General features: G+C 39.2%; 1 protein-coding gene across 3 annotated transcripts in view; it reads left to right on the forward strand.

The window, feature by feature from the left end:
* LOC106130051 (histone-lysine N-methyltransferase SETDB1-A) overlaps positions 1-17,189 on the forward strand; it is a 37,745-nt gene that overhangs the window by 7,384 nt on the left and 13,172 nt on the right. Inside the window, exons 3-25 of one of the 3 annotated variants that reach the window (XM_060952937.1) lie at positions 55-215; positions 1,373-1,456; positions 1,734-1,833; positions 2,244-2,318; positions 3,282-3,367; positions 3,700-3,756; positions 4,181-4,262; positions 4,952-5,130; positions 5,658-5,806; positions 6,502-6,617; positions 7,354-7,493; positions 8,260-8,295; positions 8,722-8,811; positions 9,688-9,729; positions 10,402-10,467; positions 11,376-11,477; positions 11,730-11,850; positions 12,554-12,668; positions 13,607-13,806; positions 14,610-14,788; positions 15,252-15,347; positions 16,166-16,264; positions 16,546-16,691. In XM_060952937.1, the coding sequence (XP_060808920.1) occupies positions 55-215; positions 1,373-1,456; positions 1,734-1,833; positions 2,244-2,318; positions 3,282-3,367; positions 3,700-3,756; positions 4,181-4,262; positions 4,952-5,130; positions 5,658-5,806; positions 6,502-6,617; positions 7,354-7,493; positions 8,260-8,295; positions 8,722-8,811; positions 9,688-9,729; positions 10,402-10,467; positions 11,376-11,477; positions 11,730-11,850; positions 12,554-12,668; positions 13,607-13,806; positions 14,610-14,788; positions 15,252-15,347; positions 16,166-16,264; positions 16,546-16,691 (2,521 nt within the window). The remainder of the gene's footprint in view (positions 1-54; positions 216-1,372; positions 1,457-1,733; positions 1,834-2,243; positions 2,319-3,281; positions 3,368-3,699; positions 3,757-4,180; positions 4,263-4,951; positions 5,131-5,657; positions 5,807-6,501; positions 6,618-7,353; positions 7,494-8,259; positions 8,296-8,721; positions 8,812-9,687; positions 9,730-10,401; positions 10,468-11,375; positions 11,478-11,729; positions 11,851-12,553; positions 12,669-13,606; positions 13,807-14,609; positions 14,789-15,251; positions 15,348-16,165; positions 16,265-16,545; positions 16,692-17,189) is intronic. The other 2 variants (XM_060952938.1, XM_060952939.1) reach the window with 2 other exon arrangements.

Consider the following 17,189-nt stretch of genomic DNA (forward strand, 5'->3'; position numbering starts at 1 on the left):
GTGGAAGAAGAATATGGTTAGATCGAGAGATTGATTCATTTATTCGTTCCACAGAGAGTAGCAATCAAATGACAGCGGAGCATTCAGAAGACTCAAATGCACAGCTGGATAAAGAAGACGGACAGACGGACAAGGTAGAGAAGACTCCCACTCCGGAGCGAGAGAAGGAGTTAAACTTTGCTGTAGTTCCTGCAACAAGCAATGAAGGCGGTGATGTGAGTTCTTATTTGATATTTGAATAGGCTATTTGACAAAGTTCTAAAAACTATCTTAGGGTATTTATTTGTTTATAAGGAGCCCTACAAAAATACTTTTCTGCCTTTATTACAGCTATTTTATTAAAAAATCGAAAAAGAAAATGAAATATTCAAATATGCCGCCCAAACGCGACTTTTAGCAATATGGCGACCATGGCATGCAGTGACGTAAATTTCGTGTAAATATCATACAAAGCTTGTTGGTGTTTCGAAAAGTTTTGATTTTCTCTTGTTTTATTTAACTTGTGCCACGTCATATGTGTGAAAATTATTAAAATGAGTTCCTATAAATGTTGTGCAGTGCCTCAATGCACTAATACAATAATAAAATCTCCTACGAAACTGTTTTTTTCTATGCCGATGGATTTGAATATTCGCAAGAAGTGGTTTCAGATCATGATCTAAGAGTGGTTACCAAGATATACTTACATTGATGTTTTCACATTCCTCAGTTCGGCAGCATAGAAATCTGGATTGTCTTTGAAGAAGACAATCCAGATTTCTTCTTCCAACCATTAAGTATTGCGTCCACTTTTTGTAGGTTTCGACTGTCAGCTTTCGCGGAATTGGTTTCCATTATTAAATACCTATATTATCTGAGTAATCCTGAGCGATCAAACACTTATAAAATCTTGAAAAATAATAGCGAACACTAAGGAACGGTACGATCCACAGTCTGTTTATGGATAATTGACGTCATAATAGAAATAGCCAATCACGTTCGTTTTTAGTCACGTGACAGCTGCATATAAAAACCTAATTTTCTGAGACGGATTTTGTTTAAATAATGCAATATTTTTATCTCGCGTTATTACAAATCGCTCCAAAAAAATAATATTAAGACTGATGACATAAAAGAAATGTATATTTTTAATACAGTCAAATAGCCTATTGATTAAGTTTTATTAAACTACTACTACTAGATTCTATCATTAAGCATAACAGATAAACGTGGCCTGTCAGTCTTTTGAAGACTGTTGGCTATGTCTACCTACAAGGGATATAGACGTATTATATGTATGTTTGTAATATGAAAACTCTTCTAAGCGTTTGGCACTTGGCTAAGGGCTGTTACAGTGTTTTTGTTCTTAAAAAATAATATTTCTTTTTGCCAGATGGAAACGCAGATCGCTGAAGATTCACCAGAAGTACAACAAACAATCGCAACGGAAGCTTCTGAAAAAGAACCTAAAGAGGTGGTAATAAGATTTAGTATTATTTTTATAACAAATTCAAACAAAAGAAAACTTATATATTATATTACTTATTTATTCTTTACTGTAACAATTACAATTTGTAAAGTACAATATGCGGACTCAATGCTAATAGCATTATCTAACAGTCTACCGTTGTGTGGGTGATAATAATAATGTATAATAAACATACTTACTATACGATATATACTATTATATGTATGTATGTAAAAGTTTAACTTCTAACCCAAAATGTTTTAGTAAATTTACCTTTTTTTTTCAGGAGCTGTTACCGGAAATCACAGACGCACAAACAACAATATCGGATCAGGAGACCCAGGCGGCCACTAATAGTATCCTGAAGGAGTTACTCGAAAAAGAAGGTAATTTAGAAAAGGTTTTAGAACAATAAGTTTTTGAAGTAATTTTAATCAGTAACAGAAGTAATTAAAGAAATTAGTAAACTAATTAAAATTATTTCAAAAACCATTCCCTTTTTTTTTCGCCTGGATGTCGTAAAAAGCGACTAAGGGCTGACCCTTAGTCGCTTTTTACGACATCCAGGCGAATATAGAATAAGCCTGAGCTTATAAACTTGGAATTCTTCTATTGGGCGATCTGGCCCATCGCCTAATAGGAGAATCCCAAATCAACTGTCATTATTTGAATCTCATTTCATTATCATCAAGCAAAAAAGCTGAATGTCCACATTCAGTCTCTTCCAGACTGTTGGCTCTATCTGCCCCGTAAGGGATATAGACGTGCCTATATGTATGTATGTATGTTTTTGCAGCTACTGTGCCTGCGGTAAGGTCGGGCAGTCTGTCGACGGGAGTGGTGGATGTTGAAGGCAGCTCGTCTGAAGATGGTAATTGTTACTTTTATTATTTATTCACCTTGAATCTGTATAAATGTAAACTTTATATATGTTATTCCAATGCCTAAACTATATTAATGCAATACTCGTATTATATGCAAAATAAGTTCAGTAGTTTTTGCGTGAAAGTGTAAAAATAAATAAATAATAAATAAATATATACGGGACAATTTACACAGATCGAGTTAGCCTCGAAGTAAGTTCGAGACTTGTGTTACGAGATACTAACTCAACGATACTATATTTCATAATAAATACTTAAATAGATAAACATCCAAGACCCAGGCCAATCAGAAAAAGTTCTTTTCTCATCATGCCCTGGCCGGGATTCGAACCCGGGACCTCCGGTGTCACAGACAAGCGTACTACCGCTGCGCCACAGAGGCCGTTAGAAAAAAACACATACACTTTGACATATTGAAAAAGTTTCACATTTACTAGCTGCGCCCCGAGGCTACGCTCCCTTGAGAATTTCGATAAAATTACCCTGTATGCTATAACGATATACTAAACTTTCACATCTACACCGCTGGACCGATTTCTAATACAAGTCAGCAAATTAGTTTAAAGACGAAATGCTTTACGTAGATCGTTAGCTCTGTCTACCCCGCAAGGGATACGAAAGTCATGATTTGTATATATTATTTACGTACTTGAACGAAAAAGATTATCGCGATAAAAAAAATTGCTTTTATTTCATACTAGATGCCGCCCGCGACTTCGTCCGCATGGAAACCCTTTCAATCCCACGGGAATTCCGGGATAAAAAGTAGTCTTTATGTTATTCTGGGTCTTCAGCTACCTACATACCAAATTACATCGTAATCGGTTCAGTAGTTCATGCGTGAGAGAGTTACAAACATCTATACTGACATACAAACTTTCGCATTTTTAATATTAGTAGGATTTTTTATGTGCAACAAAAGTGTATAGCTCTATATGTTTTTTTTTCAGACATACAAGAAGTGAATAAAACAAATGCGACTAAAGAAATTGCATCTGTTGACGTGAAGGAGGAATCTAAGCCGTTGTCAGTAGACGTGAGTGTGATACAAATACACTACAAACTAGCTTTTAAACCCCCAGCGAATTTCCTCCTGGCTTTAGTCCCGGTTGCGTCCTCACCAATCTGGAGAGGAGCCCGGGGTGTGCCTTCGACCATGGACCCTGGATTGGGTGAGTCAGGTTTTAACACGAAGCGATTCCAGTCTGACCTCCGCAACCTTAGCAGGGTTGATGGGTAAGATGGGTTAGGTTCTCAGATTGGATCATGGTGAAAGCTGCCCTAGCTGAGCTTATTCCTATCGTCGCCTTTTCTCTAAAGTCTGATATAAGAAAGTGTGTATTTACTCTCTTAATTTTTTATTTTAAGATAAAATACGAAGCAGAAAGTGTGCAAAAGAAAAATACACCCGAAACAGAGGAAAAGGTAAGTTCCTTCAAACGAAGCTATTATGGAAAGAAACTTGTTTAATTCATTCATTCATTAATATAATCACGTCTATATTCCTTGCGGGGTAAACAGAGCCAACAGTCTTGAAAACACTAAGGCCACGTTCAGCTGTATGCCTTAATGATCAAATAGTGATAGGTTGCTAGCCCATCGCCTGCAGGAAGAATATAAAGTTTATTAGCCATTCCCTTAGTCGCCTTTTACGACATCCATGGGAAAGATGCGGAGTCGTCCTGTTCTAAAGTGCCTGGGACCACACGGCATAATGTGATAAGGTGTGCGAAAATATTATTTAGTTCATGTAAATGGATTTAAAAATCTTTAATTCGGTATCTAAACATATGTACCATAGATATTACAGGTTAAAATGTTTTTTTTTTATTTTTGATTACGTTCAAAGGTGAAGTTGAAGCCAAAGACTGAATGTGCAGAAGTATTCAGTTTGGATTCGGACGAGGAAGACGCGCCAGTTATCGCCGGTGGTAAATATGAAGAAAAAAATACAAATATTATATATCTATATATTTTTTTTAAAGCAAAATGTGTTTTGGGGGCAGAAAAAAATATATATGATAATTATTTCTAAATTTAAGTGTCGGAAGATTAGCGGTGATGGGTACCTGCTATTTATATGATAGCTGAGAGGGAAATATACTCTACAGCCCTCATTAAGCTTGTAATTCGGGTTTGAAATATGTACTCAGAACCATAGACTAATTTTCATAGACTTATAGAGATCATAGAATTAGAGTATGTTTTAATTAGTCTCGACGGTTTCGGGTACTCTCGACCTGACCCTTTAACAGGACTTTTTTTTTGTTTACATTAGTCCACATCAATACTAATATTATAAAGTTGAAGAGTTTGTTTGTTTAAACGCGCTAATCTCAGGAACTTCTGGTTCCAATTGAATAATTCTTTTTGCGTTGAATAGACCATTTATCGAGGAAGGCTAACATCACATTGCAACTATAAGGGCTTCAATGATGCCCAAAATAACTTTTCCACGCGGACGAAGTTGCGGGCACAGCTAGTTATGAATATATCGCTATATACATACATACACACATAAAATCACGCTTCTTTCCCGGAGGGGTAGGCAGAGACTACCTCTTTCCACTTGCCACAATATATCACACTATATATCTCTCTCTTTTCAAACTTCCTGTAGAAATAACGATAGCGGACAAGCCTCAAGGCAACAAGTGCATCAACCCGCTGTGCGGCGGCGGCGCGCGCGCACGCTGCGCGGCCGCCGACAGCGCCGCGCGCGGCTGCTACGGCGCGCACAACAAGAGGAGCTGTAAAGTGTGTGCGGCGTGCGCTGAGGCGGCCGCCGAGAGGTCTCAGGTCTGTTCGATTTTATTGCTTACATATGTATAATTACGTCTATTTTCTTTCCAGGGTTGACAGAGTCAACAGTCTTGAAAGGACTGATAGGCATCGTTCAGCTGTTTGGCATTATGATAGAATTGAGATTTAATTAGTGGCAGGTCGCTAGCCCATCGCCTAAAAGAAGAATACCAAGTTTAAAAGCCTATGCCTTAGTCGTCTTTTACGACATCCGTGGAAAAGAGATTCTATTCTTTTTTGTATTGGTGCCGGAAACCACACGGCCACGGGAATATTTTTATTATTAAAATAAAAATATCTAACATACATAAAATCAAGCCTCTTTCCCGGAGGGGTAGGCAGAGACTACCTCTTTCCACTTGGCACGATCTCTGCATTCTTCCTTCGCTTCATCCACATTCATAACTCTATTCATGCAAGCTTTTGACCTGACCCTTTACCAAGACGTCCTTAATTTGATCAAGATCTACATAGGTCTTCTAATAAAATTCTAAAATATCTAAATCTTTTATTTTTGTCAACAGGGCCTAATGAAATGCATCAAAGATTTCACTCCACTCCTGAAGATGGATCTTCGCAAGGTCTCCTCGGAGACTGTAGAGATTTCCGACTCGGACTCTGACGACGGAGACGTGGAAATGCCGACTGATGCCATCGGGGAGAACGGTGTGAAGTGAGTAGTATTACTGATAGACGTTACTTAATTTCAATTGCATACTTATAGTAACGTCTATGTATATTCTTCTACACATGCGCTTTGGAAACGGTAGTAGTTATAATTAGATTTAAGTGATGTGACGTCAATAAGTGATACCTTGTATTCAATTTTGAAAATAAATCTATTCTATTCTATTCCTTGCGGGGTAGACGGAGCTAATAGTCTCAAAGACTGATAGGCCACGTTCAGCTGTTTGGCGTAATGATAGAATTGAGATTCAAATAGTGACAGGTTGCTAGCTTGTCGCCTAGAAGAAGAATCCCAAGTTTGAAAGTCTATCTTTTAGTCGCCTTTTACGACATCCTTGGAAAAGAGATGGAGTGGTCCTATTATTTTTTCTATTGGTGCCGGCAATTACTAGAAAGAAGAACGGCTTATGCAGTTGGGATTTTTCTTTTAGGCGATGTGCTAGCAACGTGTCACTATTTGAATCTAGTACGCCGAACAGCTGAACGTGACCTATCAGTCTTTTCAAATCTGTTGACTTTGTCTACCCCACACAGAATATATACGTGATGTAGGTATGTAATACATATGTAATACATACCTACATCACGTATATATTCTGTGTACATACTATGTATAAATGTTTATAAATTCTTGAATTTTATATTTAACATTATATTTCGTATTCCGTATTCTCTTTACAGATTCCTAGAAGATAATTTGGCGGATGTTTTGAACGAGACGTGGATCAAATACAAGCTGGACGAGCGGCTCACCGACGCTCAGAGCGAGCTGAACGATGAGCTGAACAAGCTGGAAGGTGAGGGAATATGACCTGCACATTCAGCCAAGAGATATGCTTACAAATTTGAGATTCTTTTTTAGGCGATGGGCTAGCAACCTGTCACTATTTGAATCTCAATTCTATCGTTAAGCCAAATAGCTGAACTTGGCCATTCAGTATTTTCAAGACTGTTGTTGGCTCTGTCTACCCCGTAAGGGATATAGACGTGACCATATGTATGTATGTATGTACATTCAGCCAACTGGATGTGTTACTGTGATCCAATACGGGTCAGGTTCACCTACAAAGGTGGCGGAGGTCAGACGGGAGTCGCTTCGTGTAAAAACCTGACTCACCCAATCCAGCATCCATGGTCGAAGGCACACCCCGGGCTTATCTCCAGAGTGGTGAGGATGTGGCCATAACTAATGCCAATAGGAAGAAGAAACTACAACGATACCTCGTATCCTATTCTGAAAATAAAGCTATTTCTATTTTTGCTTAGAATTAAAGTCACTATTTATATAATTACGAGAGGCCGCCCGCGACCTCGTCCTTTGTCATGGAATCCCTATCAATCCCGCGGGAATTCCGGGATAAAAAGTAGCCTATATGTTATTCTGGGTCTTCAGCCACCTACATACCAAATTTCATCTTAATCGGTTTAGTAGTTTTTGCGTGAAAGAGTTACAAAAACATCCATACTGACGTACACACAAACTTTCGCATTTATAATATTAGTAGGATTTTCCTTATTTTTTTTCTTGTACAGCGGAGAGCAAAGAAATAGACACAATGCTGAACGAATGCCAAGTTGCAACGGATCTGCTTCGCAACCAACTGTACGCCACCTTCGAGCCGGAGAGAAGGGAGTTGACCGCCATCAGCATAATTGATACGCCTTTGGAGAAAGTGAGTTTGATACATCTATACTAATATTATATATTAAGCTTAAGAGTTGGTTTGTTTGTTTGAACGCGCTAATCTCAGGAACTACTGGTTCGAATTGCCAAAAAAAAAATTGTGTTGAATAGACCATTTATCGAGGAAGGCCTTAGGCTATATAACATCACGCTGCAACTATTAGGAGCGAAGCAATAATGAAAAAAGTGAAAAAAAAAACCAGGAAAATTATTCACCCTTGAGGGTTTCAATGATGCCCAAAATTACTATTCCACGCGGACGGAGTCGCGGGCACAGCTAGTATATACATACAGTGATAGATAGATAAAACTCTTTATTGCACCATAAGAGTGAAACATACAAAACAGACAGAGATGGTACAAAGGCAGACTTATCGCTAATGCAATCTCTTCCAGTCAACCTTAAGGCGTCATTCGTCTTCCATCTCACCTGATGGTAAGAGTAAAGGTGTTAACACTAATGGTGTTTCACCTGAAACGTTACACTTCCTATCTCGCTCATTATAGTAGTACAATAGTGGACAGTTCAGTTCGCGGGTTCAAATGGCGCGCTCTGATTGGCTCAACCTGTCCAATATTTCCGCGCCATACAAACATTACACTCCTGCGCAGGTACATCGGTGTAACTTATTAAAAAGTGGTTATACTGTGTCTTTGTTGCACATTAGAAAACTACTACAAATCTGATTAGTAATAGGTCAACTTACATGCCTATTATAACTTATTTTTGTTAACTATATTCATTTTTGTTACAGTACTCGTACTCCGAGACTAAGGGAGCAACAATGGACGTTAGTATTTATTTACTTGTTTTTATCAATATTTTATAACAGCAATAGCTAATAACTTAATTATTATGTCATGTCATCACGTTTATATCTTTTGCGGGGTAGACAGGGTCAACGGTCTTAAAAAGACTGCAAGATCACGGCCAGCTTTACGGATTGACGTTAAAATTGAGATTTGAATAGCGACAGGTTGCAAGCCAATCGCCTACATATAGAATATGAAGTTTATTCGTCTTTCCCTTAGTCGCATTTTACAACATCCATGGGGAAGATATTGGAAGTGGTCTTATTCTTAATTGCCGGGAACAACACGGCGATAATGTAAAAATAGTTTTATAATGTTGTATAATATAATATAATAAAGCTAGATATAATTTTTATTATGCTATTGTACTTAAGTTAAAGTTTAAACTTTACAACGCATTTCAGAGGAGCTTAAAACGTCGAACCACGACCGCGAGCGATCAGCCCGCCAAGCGGCTCGCTATACCGCTGGGGTACACGCCTAATGATGCTGATGTGAGTCGCTTTCGATACCAAATTCCAAATTTTTATTCATTATCATGGGACATTTCATCATTACTCTATAATTTTCATTTTGCTTTGGTTTCTCACCGTGAGAAACCAAATCTAAATGAAAATTAATGATCGGATGAACGGTGAGAATCTCACCGTTATGTAAAGATTATCGTTAAATTTAAAATTCCTCTGACAGTAGGGGTTAGTGCGTAATTTGCTCGATCAGACGCGCCGAGCATGTAATCTCGAATTTACATTGCGTTACCACTAGGTGGCGCTGATTTAATCACTATAACACACACTATCCCCTAGCTTATTACAGATTCAGTTTCATTCAGTCATACTAATAACATAAACATAAATAAATATATAAATATAAATATATACGGGACAAATTACACAGATTGAGTTAGCCTCGAAGTAAGTTCGAGACTTGTGTTACGAGATACTAACTCAACGATACTATATTTTATAATAAATACTTAGATAGATAAACATCCAAGACCCAGACCAATCAGAGAAAGTTCGTTTCTCATCGTGCCCTGACCGGGATTCGAACCCGAGTCCTCCGGTGTCACAGACAAGCGTATTACCGCTGCACCACAGAGGCCGTCAAACATAACATATCACCTCTTTATTCCTTCCGGTGTAGACGGAGCCAACAGTCATCAAAAGACTGAAAGGAAAAACCCGTTCACCTGCTTGGCTTAATGATAGAATTGAGATTCAAATAGTTGCTTGTCCATCGCCTAAAAGAGGAATCCCAAGTATATGTGCCTATCCCTTGGTCCTATACCTTTTACGACATCCATGGTAAAGAGATAAGAGTGGAATTTATATTAAACAAAAATGTTTAATTATTGTATTTATTTCCAGGAGTCGAAATCTACCAACGCGGACGGTGGTAACGATGAAGATGTAAGTAAAATATATTTATTTATTTACGCCAATAATACAACGGTAGTAGTACACCTCTTAAAGTATTTGGTTAAGAATTCTTATATAACAAAATATTATCTTGACAGTCTTCATTTCAAATACAAAGGACAAAGAAAAAGTATAATATGGGCAAGAAATTAAGAAGTTATTTACAGAAACAAACAAGTTGGAGAACATTCACCTCTCTCACAAAATGACAATAATTGTATTATAATCGTATTAAATTAATTAAATTAATATACATACATTCTCTTCTAGTTCTTAATAAACAAACAAATGAACTAACTGTTGCATTTATAATATTAGTTGGCATTGAAAGCCTTACAGAATGTAACTGATCCACAATAATTGAAGAACATTAGAAATTGGAACAAAATTACGCAAAAATCATAATGTTAATTACTTTAATTGTAATTTTCCTTTGTAATATTATTACATACACACATATAATCACGTCTATATCCCTTGCGGGGTAGACAGAGCCAGCTGTCTTTTCAACACTGATAGGCCACGTTAAGCTGTTCGGCTTATTATTTTACCAAATTAGCAAGGCTTGGTGATTTATATTGGGACAGTGATTTATAATTTATTTATTTATTATTATTTTTTAATTGTGACAGTGATTTAGATTCATGTATATTTGTTTTGCAGAAAGACATATCTGTGGTGAAACTGTCGGCGGAGGCTGCGCCCTCGGATTTGCCGCCGCCGGGAGAGGTGACTCTATCATCTTTATATCTTTACTGGCTGTGCCCGCGACTTCGTCCGCGTGGTATAGTTATTTTGAGCATCATTGAAGCCCTCAAGGATTTTTTACATTTTCCATTATTTGTTCGCTCCTAATAGTTGCAGCGTTATATTATATAGCTTAAAGCCTTCCTCGATAAATGGTCTATTCAACATAGATAATTTATCGATAATTTTTAATTTGAACCAGTAGTTCCTGAGATTAGCGCGTTCAAACAAACAAATAAACAAACTCTTCAGCTTTATAATATTAGTATAGATATTACGTAGATAATTTCCTCGTGGCTTTTAGTCCCGGTTGCATCCTCACCACTCTGGAGAGGAGCCCGGGGTGTGCCTTTGACCATGGATCCTGGATTGGGTGAGTCAGGTTTTTACACGAAGCGACTCCGGTCTGACCTCCGCAACCTTTGTTGATAAACCTAACACGTATTGGATCAATTATGGATACACATCCAGTTTCGTGAAACGTTTATCCCTTTCGGGGGTAGACAGAGCCAACAATCTTGAAAAGACTGGAGGGCTTCAGCTGTATGACTTTATTATGGAATTGAGATTCAAATAGAGACATGTTGCTAGCCCATTGTCTACAAGAAGAATCCCAAATTTAAAACCCTATCCCTAAGTCGCCTTTTACGACCTCCACGGGTAAGAGATGGAGTGGACCACTGGCGGTGATGGTGGTAAAAAATAATAAAGAAAACAATATAAAAAATAATTTTATTGCAAAAAGATACACTAGAATTAGGCAAAGAATTGCAATATTTATTTATAAGTTATTAATATTTTTATTTTGTGAAGTAAATATTATTATGTAGGTATCTTTATGTAGTGCGAGGTGAAATATTATTATTATTCAAATGTATGTATATTTGCAGATAACCCGCCCCCCGCTTCGCACCGGCCTGTCAATTTTTGCCATGAGAAACTCCTTCTGCACGTGGGCGCCGGCCAAGATTGTAGAAATATTGCCCAAAAACGTAAGTAGACGACCGACTTTGTGTAAAATGGAGCTTGGTCTCTCTAAACATCCAAGACCCAGGCCAATCAGAGAAAGTTCTTTTCTCATCATGCCCTGGCCGCATTTTGCCAGCGCAAAGTCAGTGTCAGAGAGAGATAGAAAGAGAGAGAGATAGAGAGAGGGAGAGAGAGAGAGATAGGGAGAAAGAGAGAGAGAAAGAGAGCGAGAGAGAGTATTTACAATAAACGTCAAAGTCAACTATTATTTACAGCCAGCGATCGGTGTCACGACGTGTCGCGTGAAATTTGAATCAAAAAGTAATATCACAACACGCATCCTAGCCGCCAGGTGCCTCGCTTACATCGACCCCGCTGACGTTAGATTGACTATTGGTAAGTGCGAGTGAGATAACATGATGTTTATCATTCTCCTTATTCTGTATATAAATTTCAAATAAAGTATCGACGCCAATTTTAGCGATCAGGTACACCGCTGAAGTCATGTTGATTATGAGTAAGTGCGAGTGAGATGACATGATAATTGTCGTTCTTGTTCATCTATATAAAATTAAATCCAAAGCGATGCCAATTTTAGCGGCCAGGTACACCGCTAAAGTCATATTAACTATGAGTAAGTGACTATGATGTTTGGACCGTTCTATGACGATGCATTCACTCGGTGTGCAAAACGGTCCGAACGTCAGTAAAAAATGGTATGTTCTCGTTAATGCCCGTTTGTATATTTACCGGGAGTGATGATTCGGCTCGACCGCCGCAAAGCGAAGATCTTCCGCCAAGCTAGGTGTTATGTCTGGGGAACCGCGCGACACACGATGTTGTGTCGGAGTTTGTATATATGCTTCGATCCTTGAAATCTTTGCTTGCGCGATTTAGACTGATAGCGTCGCGTAATTGGTTGTTGTAACTTGTAGCGTAGAGATGTCGCAAAACGTACGCACGTACATACAAATCGCATACAACGCAAAATAATTAGTAATAACACGTTTAAAATTATAAATGTTCAAAGGTTTCAACGATTCATAAAAAAAATTAACCGACACTAAGTGAAACGATAATATTATTTGATTTTTCTTAGGTACCCGCGTGATAGCGTTATCTAAAGAGAACATAAAAGCCGGAGAGCCGGCCAACAACAAGAGCTTCTACTCGGGAATAGTCGCAGAGATACCTAACCCGGTCAATAATTACAGGTAACTCTCGGTAATTACAATTAACAGTCAATGATTACAGGTAACTGTCGGTAATTACAGGTAACTGTCCGTGATTGCAGGTAACTGTCAGTGATTGCAGGTAACTGTCAGTGATTACAGATTACTGTCGGCAATTGCAGGTAGCTGTCAATGATTATACGTATTTGTTAATCTGTCTGTCTGACAGCTGCTACACTTCCCGTGCAGATTGTTAAAGTCAGTCAAGGGAAAGGCTAATAAACTCAAACAGCTGAACATGGCCTACCAGTCTCTTCAAGGCTGTTATCTATCTGTTATTAATCCTATCCTTTAATCACCTTTTACAACATCCATGGGAACGAGTGGTCCTATTGTTTTTTTTTTTTTAATTTATGCCGGGAACCACACGGCCTCTATAATCACGTACATCCATAAAATCACGCCTCTTTCCCGGAGGGGTAGGCAGAGATTACATCTTTTCACTTGCCACGATCTCTGCACACTTCCTTCGCTTCATCCACATTCATAACTCTCTTCATGCAAGCTCGGCGGTTTTGTGTACTCTTGACCTGACCTTTTACCAGGACGTCCTTAATTTGATCAAGATACGTTCGTCTAGGCCTTCCCACTCAAACATTTCACTTTAATCACACTTTATAAAATTTCTTGCACTTTATAAAAGTGTGGCTCCCGGCACCAATACAAAAAAGAATAGGACCACTCCAAATCTTTCCAATGGATGTCGTAAAAGGCGACTAAGGGATAGGCTTACAAACTTGGGATTCTTTTTTAGGCGATGGGCTAGCAACCTGTCACTAGTTGAATCTCAATTCTATCGTTAAGCCAAATAGCTGTACGTGGCCATTCAGTCTTTTCAAGACTGTTGGCTCTGTCTACCCCGCAAGGGATATAGACGTGACCATATGTATGTATGTATTGTATGTTATAAAATTTCACAGATACCTGATATTCTTCGACCACGGCTACGCCCAGTACGTCCACCACCGCGACACGAGGGTAGTGTGCGAGTGCTCCAACCTGGTGTGGGAGGAGGTACATCCGAACTCCAGGGAATTTGTCAAGCAGTACCTGCTGGCGTACCCCGAGAGACCCATGGTCAGGCTTCACGCTGGACAGAACCTTAAGACCGAATGGAATGGTAAGTTAATGTAATTACGAGGTGTTTTTCTATTGATATAGTATTTGCTCCGTGATGTGTCTTGGCAGAACCTTCTCAACGGTCGAGACGTTTCGGAAGAGTACGGGAACGAACAATGTCACACAAGAATATATATATATGGATAAGAAAATAAAAATCTTTCCCGAATAACTTTCCGGCACTTCAGAATAGAACCACTCCATATCTTTCCCATGGAGAAATAGTATTTGCTCCGTGATGTGGCTTGGCAGAGCCTTCTCACCGAGTGGAATGGGAGTCTACTTATGTGGCAAAGTTTATCATAACTTCTCTGGAGTACCTTGAGAGGTTTCTCAGGTGGTTTTAATGCTGAAAAAAGTATTAAGACCGAATGAAATTGTGAACGAATGAATGACCTTTATCATCGTTCAATTTAAGTGGCGTAAATGTGCGGTGTCAAGTTTAATGTAGGTTTTGATTCTTTTTTTAGGCAATGGGCTTGCAACCTGTCACTATTTAAATCTCAATTCTGTCATCAAGCCAAAATGCTGAACGTGGCCTGTTCTCTGTCTAGACCGTAAGGGATATAGACGTGACTATATGCATGTATGTCAATTTTAAATGAACCTCAAAATAATCGTGTGTGAACGAATGAAATGTATGAAAAATGTCGTTCTGTTTTTCCCTTTGAACCTGGTAGAATAGCGAAGGCAGACATGACGGCAGAAGAATTTTAGAAATAATCTCATGAAATCTGTGATAAAATCTTATATTAAAAAAAAAGAAGACTGGTGACTAAATCATTCTCATTTTACTCTTCGCAGGGAAATGGTGGATGACCAAAGTGCTCCAAGTGGACGCTTCCTTGGTGGAGGTCTCCTTCGAGGACAACAGGACGGAGTGGATCTACAGGGGCTCCACCAGGCTGTCCCCGCTGTTCCTGGAGCTGCAGGCTGCTGAGAGACAGCGAGCCAGGCCTTTACCCAGGAGCAGTCAGAGAAGAGTGAGTTATACTGGTTCCACATTATTTAGGTCAAAGGTCAAATGGCATCTTTTGAGGGTCATATAGGATCTACCTACAGAGGGTCTACCAGGCTCCTAGAGCTCTAACCTGGAATAATTAGAGAAAATGAGACGTACTGTCTCCACAGTATATAAATGTCACAGGAAAATAACAAGAACCGCATGTTTATTAATTTCTAGGAAATTTATATACTTTGTGACTACTTTTAACTCCACCAACAAAAGCTCTATAATTTAAGAAGAATAACAAAGAAATTAATGCATACATAAATCACGCCTCTTTCCCAGAGAGGTAGACAGAGACCACATATTTCCACTTGCCATTACAAAATTAATAACTATTACATTGATTGACTTTGTGTTTACTTGTTGTTGAATTTTGCCATAGAGGATAGACTTATATATATATATATTTATTTTAAATTTTGGTTTCCTCTACCCAGATGAACATGCCGTATGTGGAATACACCAGGTCGGAGGAACAGAACAAGGCTGAAACGGCAGCGGCCGAACAAGCGAGGGTGCTACAACATAATGAGGTGAGATAGATGTCTTTAAAAAACTTGAATGAAAAAAACTAATTTACCCAATTATTTTATATGTTACATACATACATACGTAATCACGTGTATATTCCTTGCGGGGTAGACAGAGCCAAAAGTTTTGAAAAGACTGAAAGGCTACTTTCAGCTGTTTGGTTTAATGATAGAATTGAGATTTATGTATTTGGGTTTACCAACGTTTGTTTACAATATTTCTTACTTGCTAAGGTCTTAACCACGACGAGATTCAAATAATGTAGTAGTAGTAGTGGTGGTGAATGTTTATTAGATAGACGAATTCGTAAAAGGCGACTAAGGGATAGGCTTATAAACTTGGAATTCTTATTTTAGCTGATGGGCTAGCATCCTGTCACTATTTGAATCTCAATTCTTATCATTAAGCTGAACATCAGAACGTGGCCTATCAGTCTCATCAAGATTGTTGGCTATGTGATTATATGTATGTCTGTACGTGAAGAATCCATTAGACTTTATACATACATACATACAATCACGTCTATATCCCTTGCGGGGTAGACAGAGCTTACAGTCTTGTAAAGACTGATAGGCCACGTTCAGCTATTTGGCTTTAAGATAGGATTGAGATTCAAATAGTGACAAGTTGCTAGCCCATCGCCTAAAAGAAGAATCCCCAGTTTATAAGCCTACCCCTTAGTCGGCTTTTACGACATCCATGGGAAAGAGATGGAGTGGTCCAATTCTTTTTTGTATTGGTGCCGGGAACCTCACGGTACAGACTTTATATCTATGTATATACCTATATATATACCTTGTATATGTATATATATGTGCAGCAGGAGCTCCGGCGGCAGCGCGCCGTGGCCCGCAAGTCGACGGCCGCGCCCGCGCCGCCCGCGCCGCCCGCGCCCGACGCCGTCACCAGCCGCGTCGTGGTGAGGGCACTGTGTATTACTGACTGTTCCGGCAAAACTCGTTGCCATGTATATTATTTTTAAAGTAATTACGGGTCTGGAAAAGGACATAGGGTATCTTTCATCCCGGTAGAAACTAGTTCCCGTGGGATTTGCGAAAACCATTAGAGGTGGCTCTAAATTCGTCGGTTTTTGTATGAGCCGCTAAATTAGTCGCTTATTGTAGGTGGCACTAAGCAAAGGCTAGGAAAACAATAAATTTCATGACTAAACTGCATTATTTCCGTTTCGTTCTCGAGCAGTACTACACGCCCAAGAACGCGGTGAAGCCCCACAAGATGGCGCCGCACACTTGCTCCCCGAAGTGCAAGCGGAGCGATGTGCTGGCCCTCCAGGACCTCAGGACTTACAACCCGTTGGCCAAGCCGTTGCTCAGCGGGTGGGAGAGGTGAGTTATTATTATTTTTTTTTTTACGGGACAAATTACACAGATTGTGTTAGCCTCGAAGTAAGTTCGTGACTTGTGTTACGAGATACTAACTCAACGATACTATATTTTACAATAAATCCAAGACCCAGGCCAATCAGAAAAAGTTCTGTTCACATCATGCCCTGGCCGGGATTCGAACCCAGGACCTCTGGTGTAACAGACAAGCGTACTACCGCTGCACCACAGAGGCCGTCAAATCGGAGATATTATCAGAGATCGGATCCTCCTCGCGTCGTATACCTCATTGCTGAGGGTCGTGACTCCCCCGCCGAATCACTTTCTCTTTGATCTCTTCCTTCCACCTGTTGCGATCCTTTGCTTCGTGGAGGGCCTTATGGAGATCGGTGTTTAGTGACGATCGGATTTGATCCGACCATCTTGTAGGGCTGCGACCTCTAGGTCTTTTTCCGTCAACCTTGCCTGTCACCATTAGCTGCTCCATGTTGTGACCGTCTT

Source organism: Amyelois transitella, chromosome 30 (assembly GCF_032362555.1).
Source record: "Amyelois transitella isolate CPQ chromosome 30, ilAmyTran1.1, whole genome shotgun sequence".
In the NCBI taxonomy this organism is placed as follows: Eukaryota; Metazoa; Arthropoda; class Insecta; order Lepidoptera; family Pyralidae; genus Amyelois; species Amyelois transitella.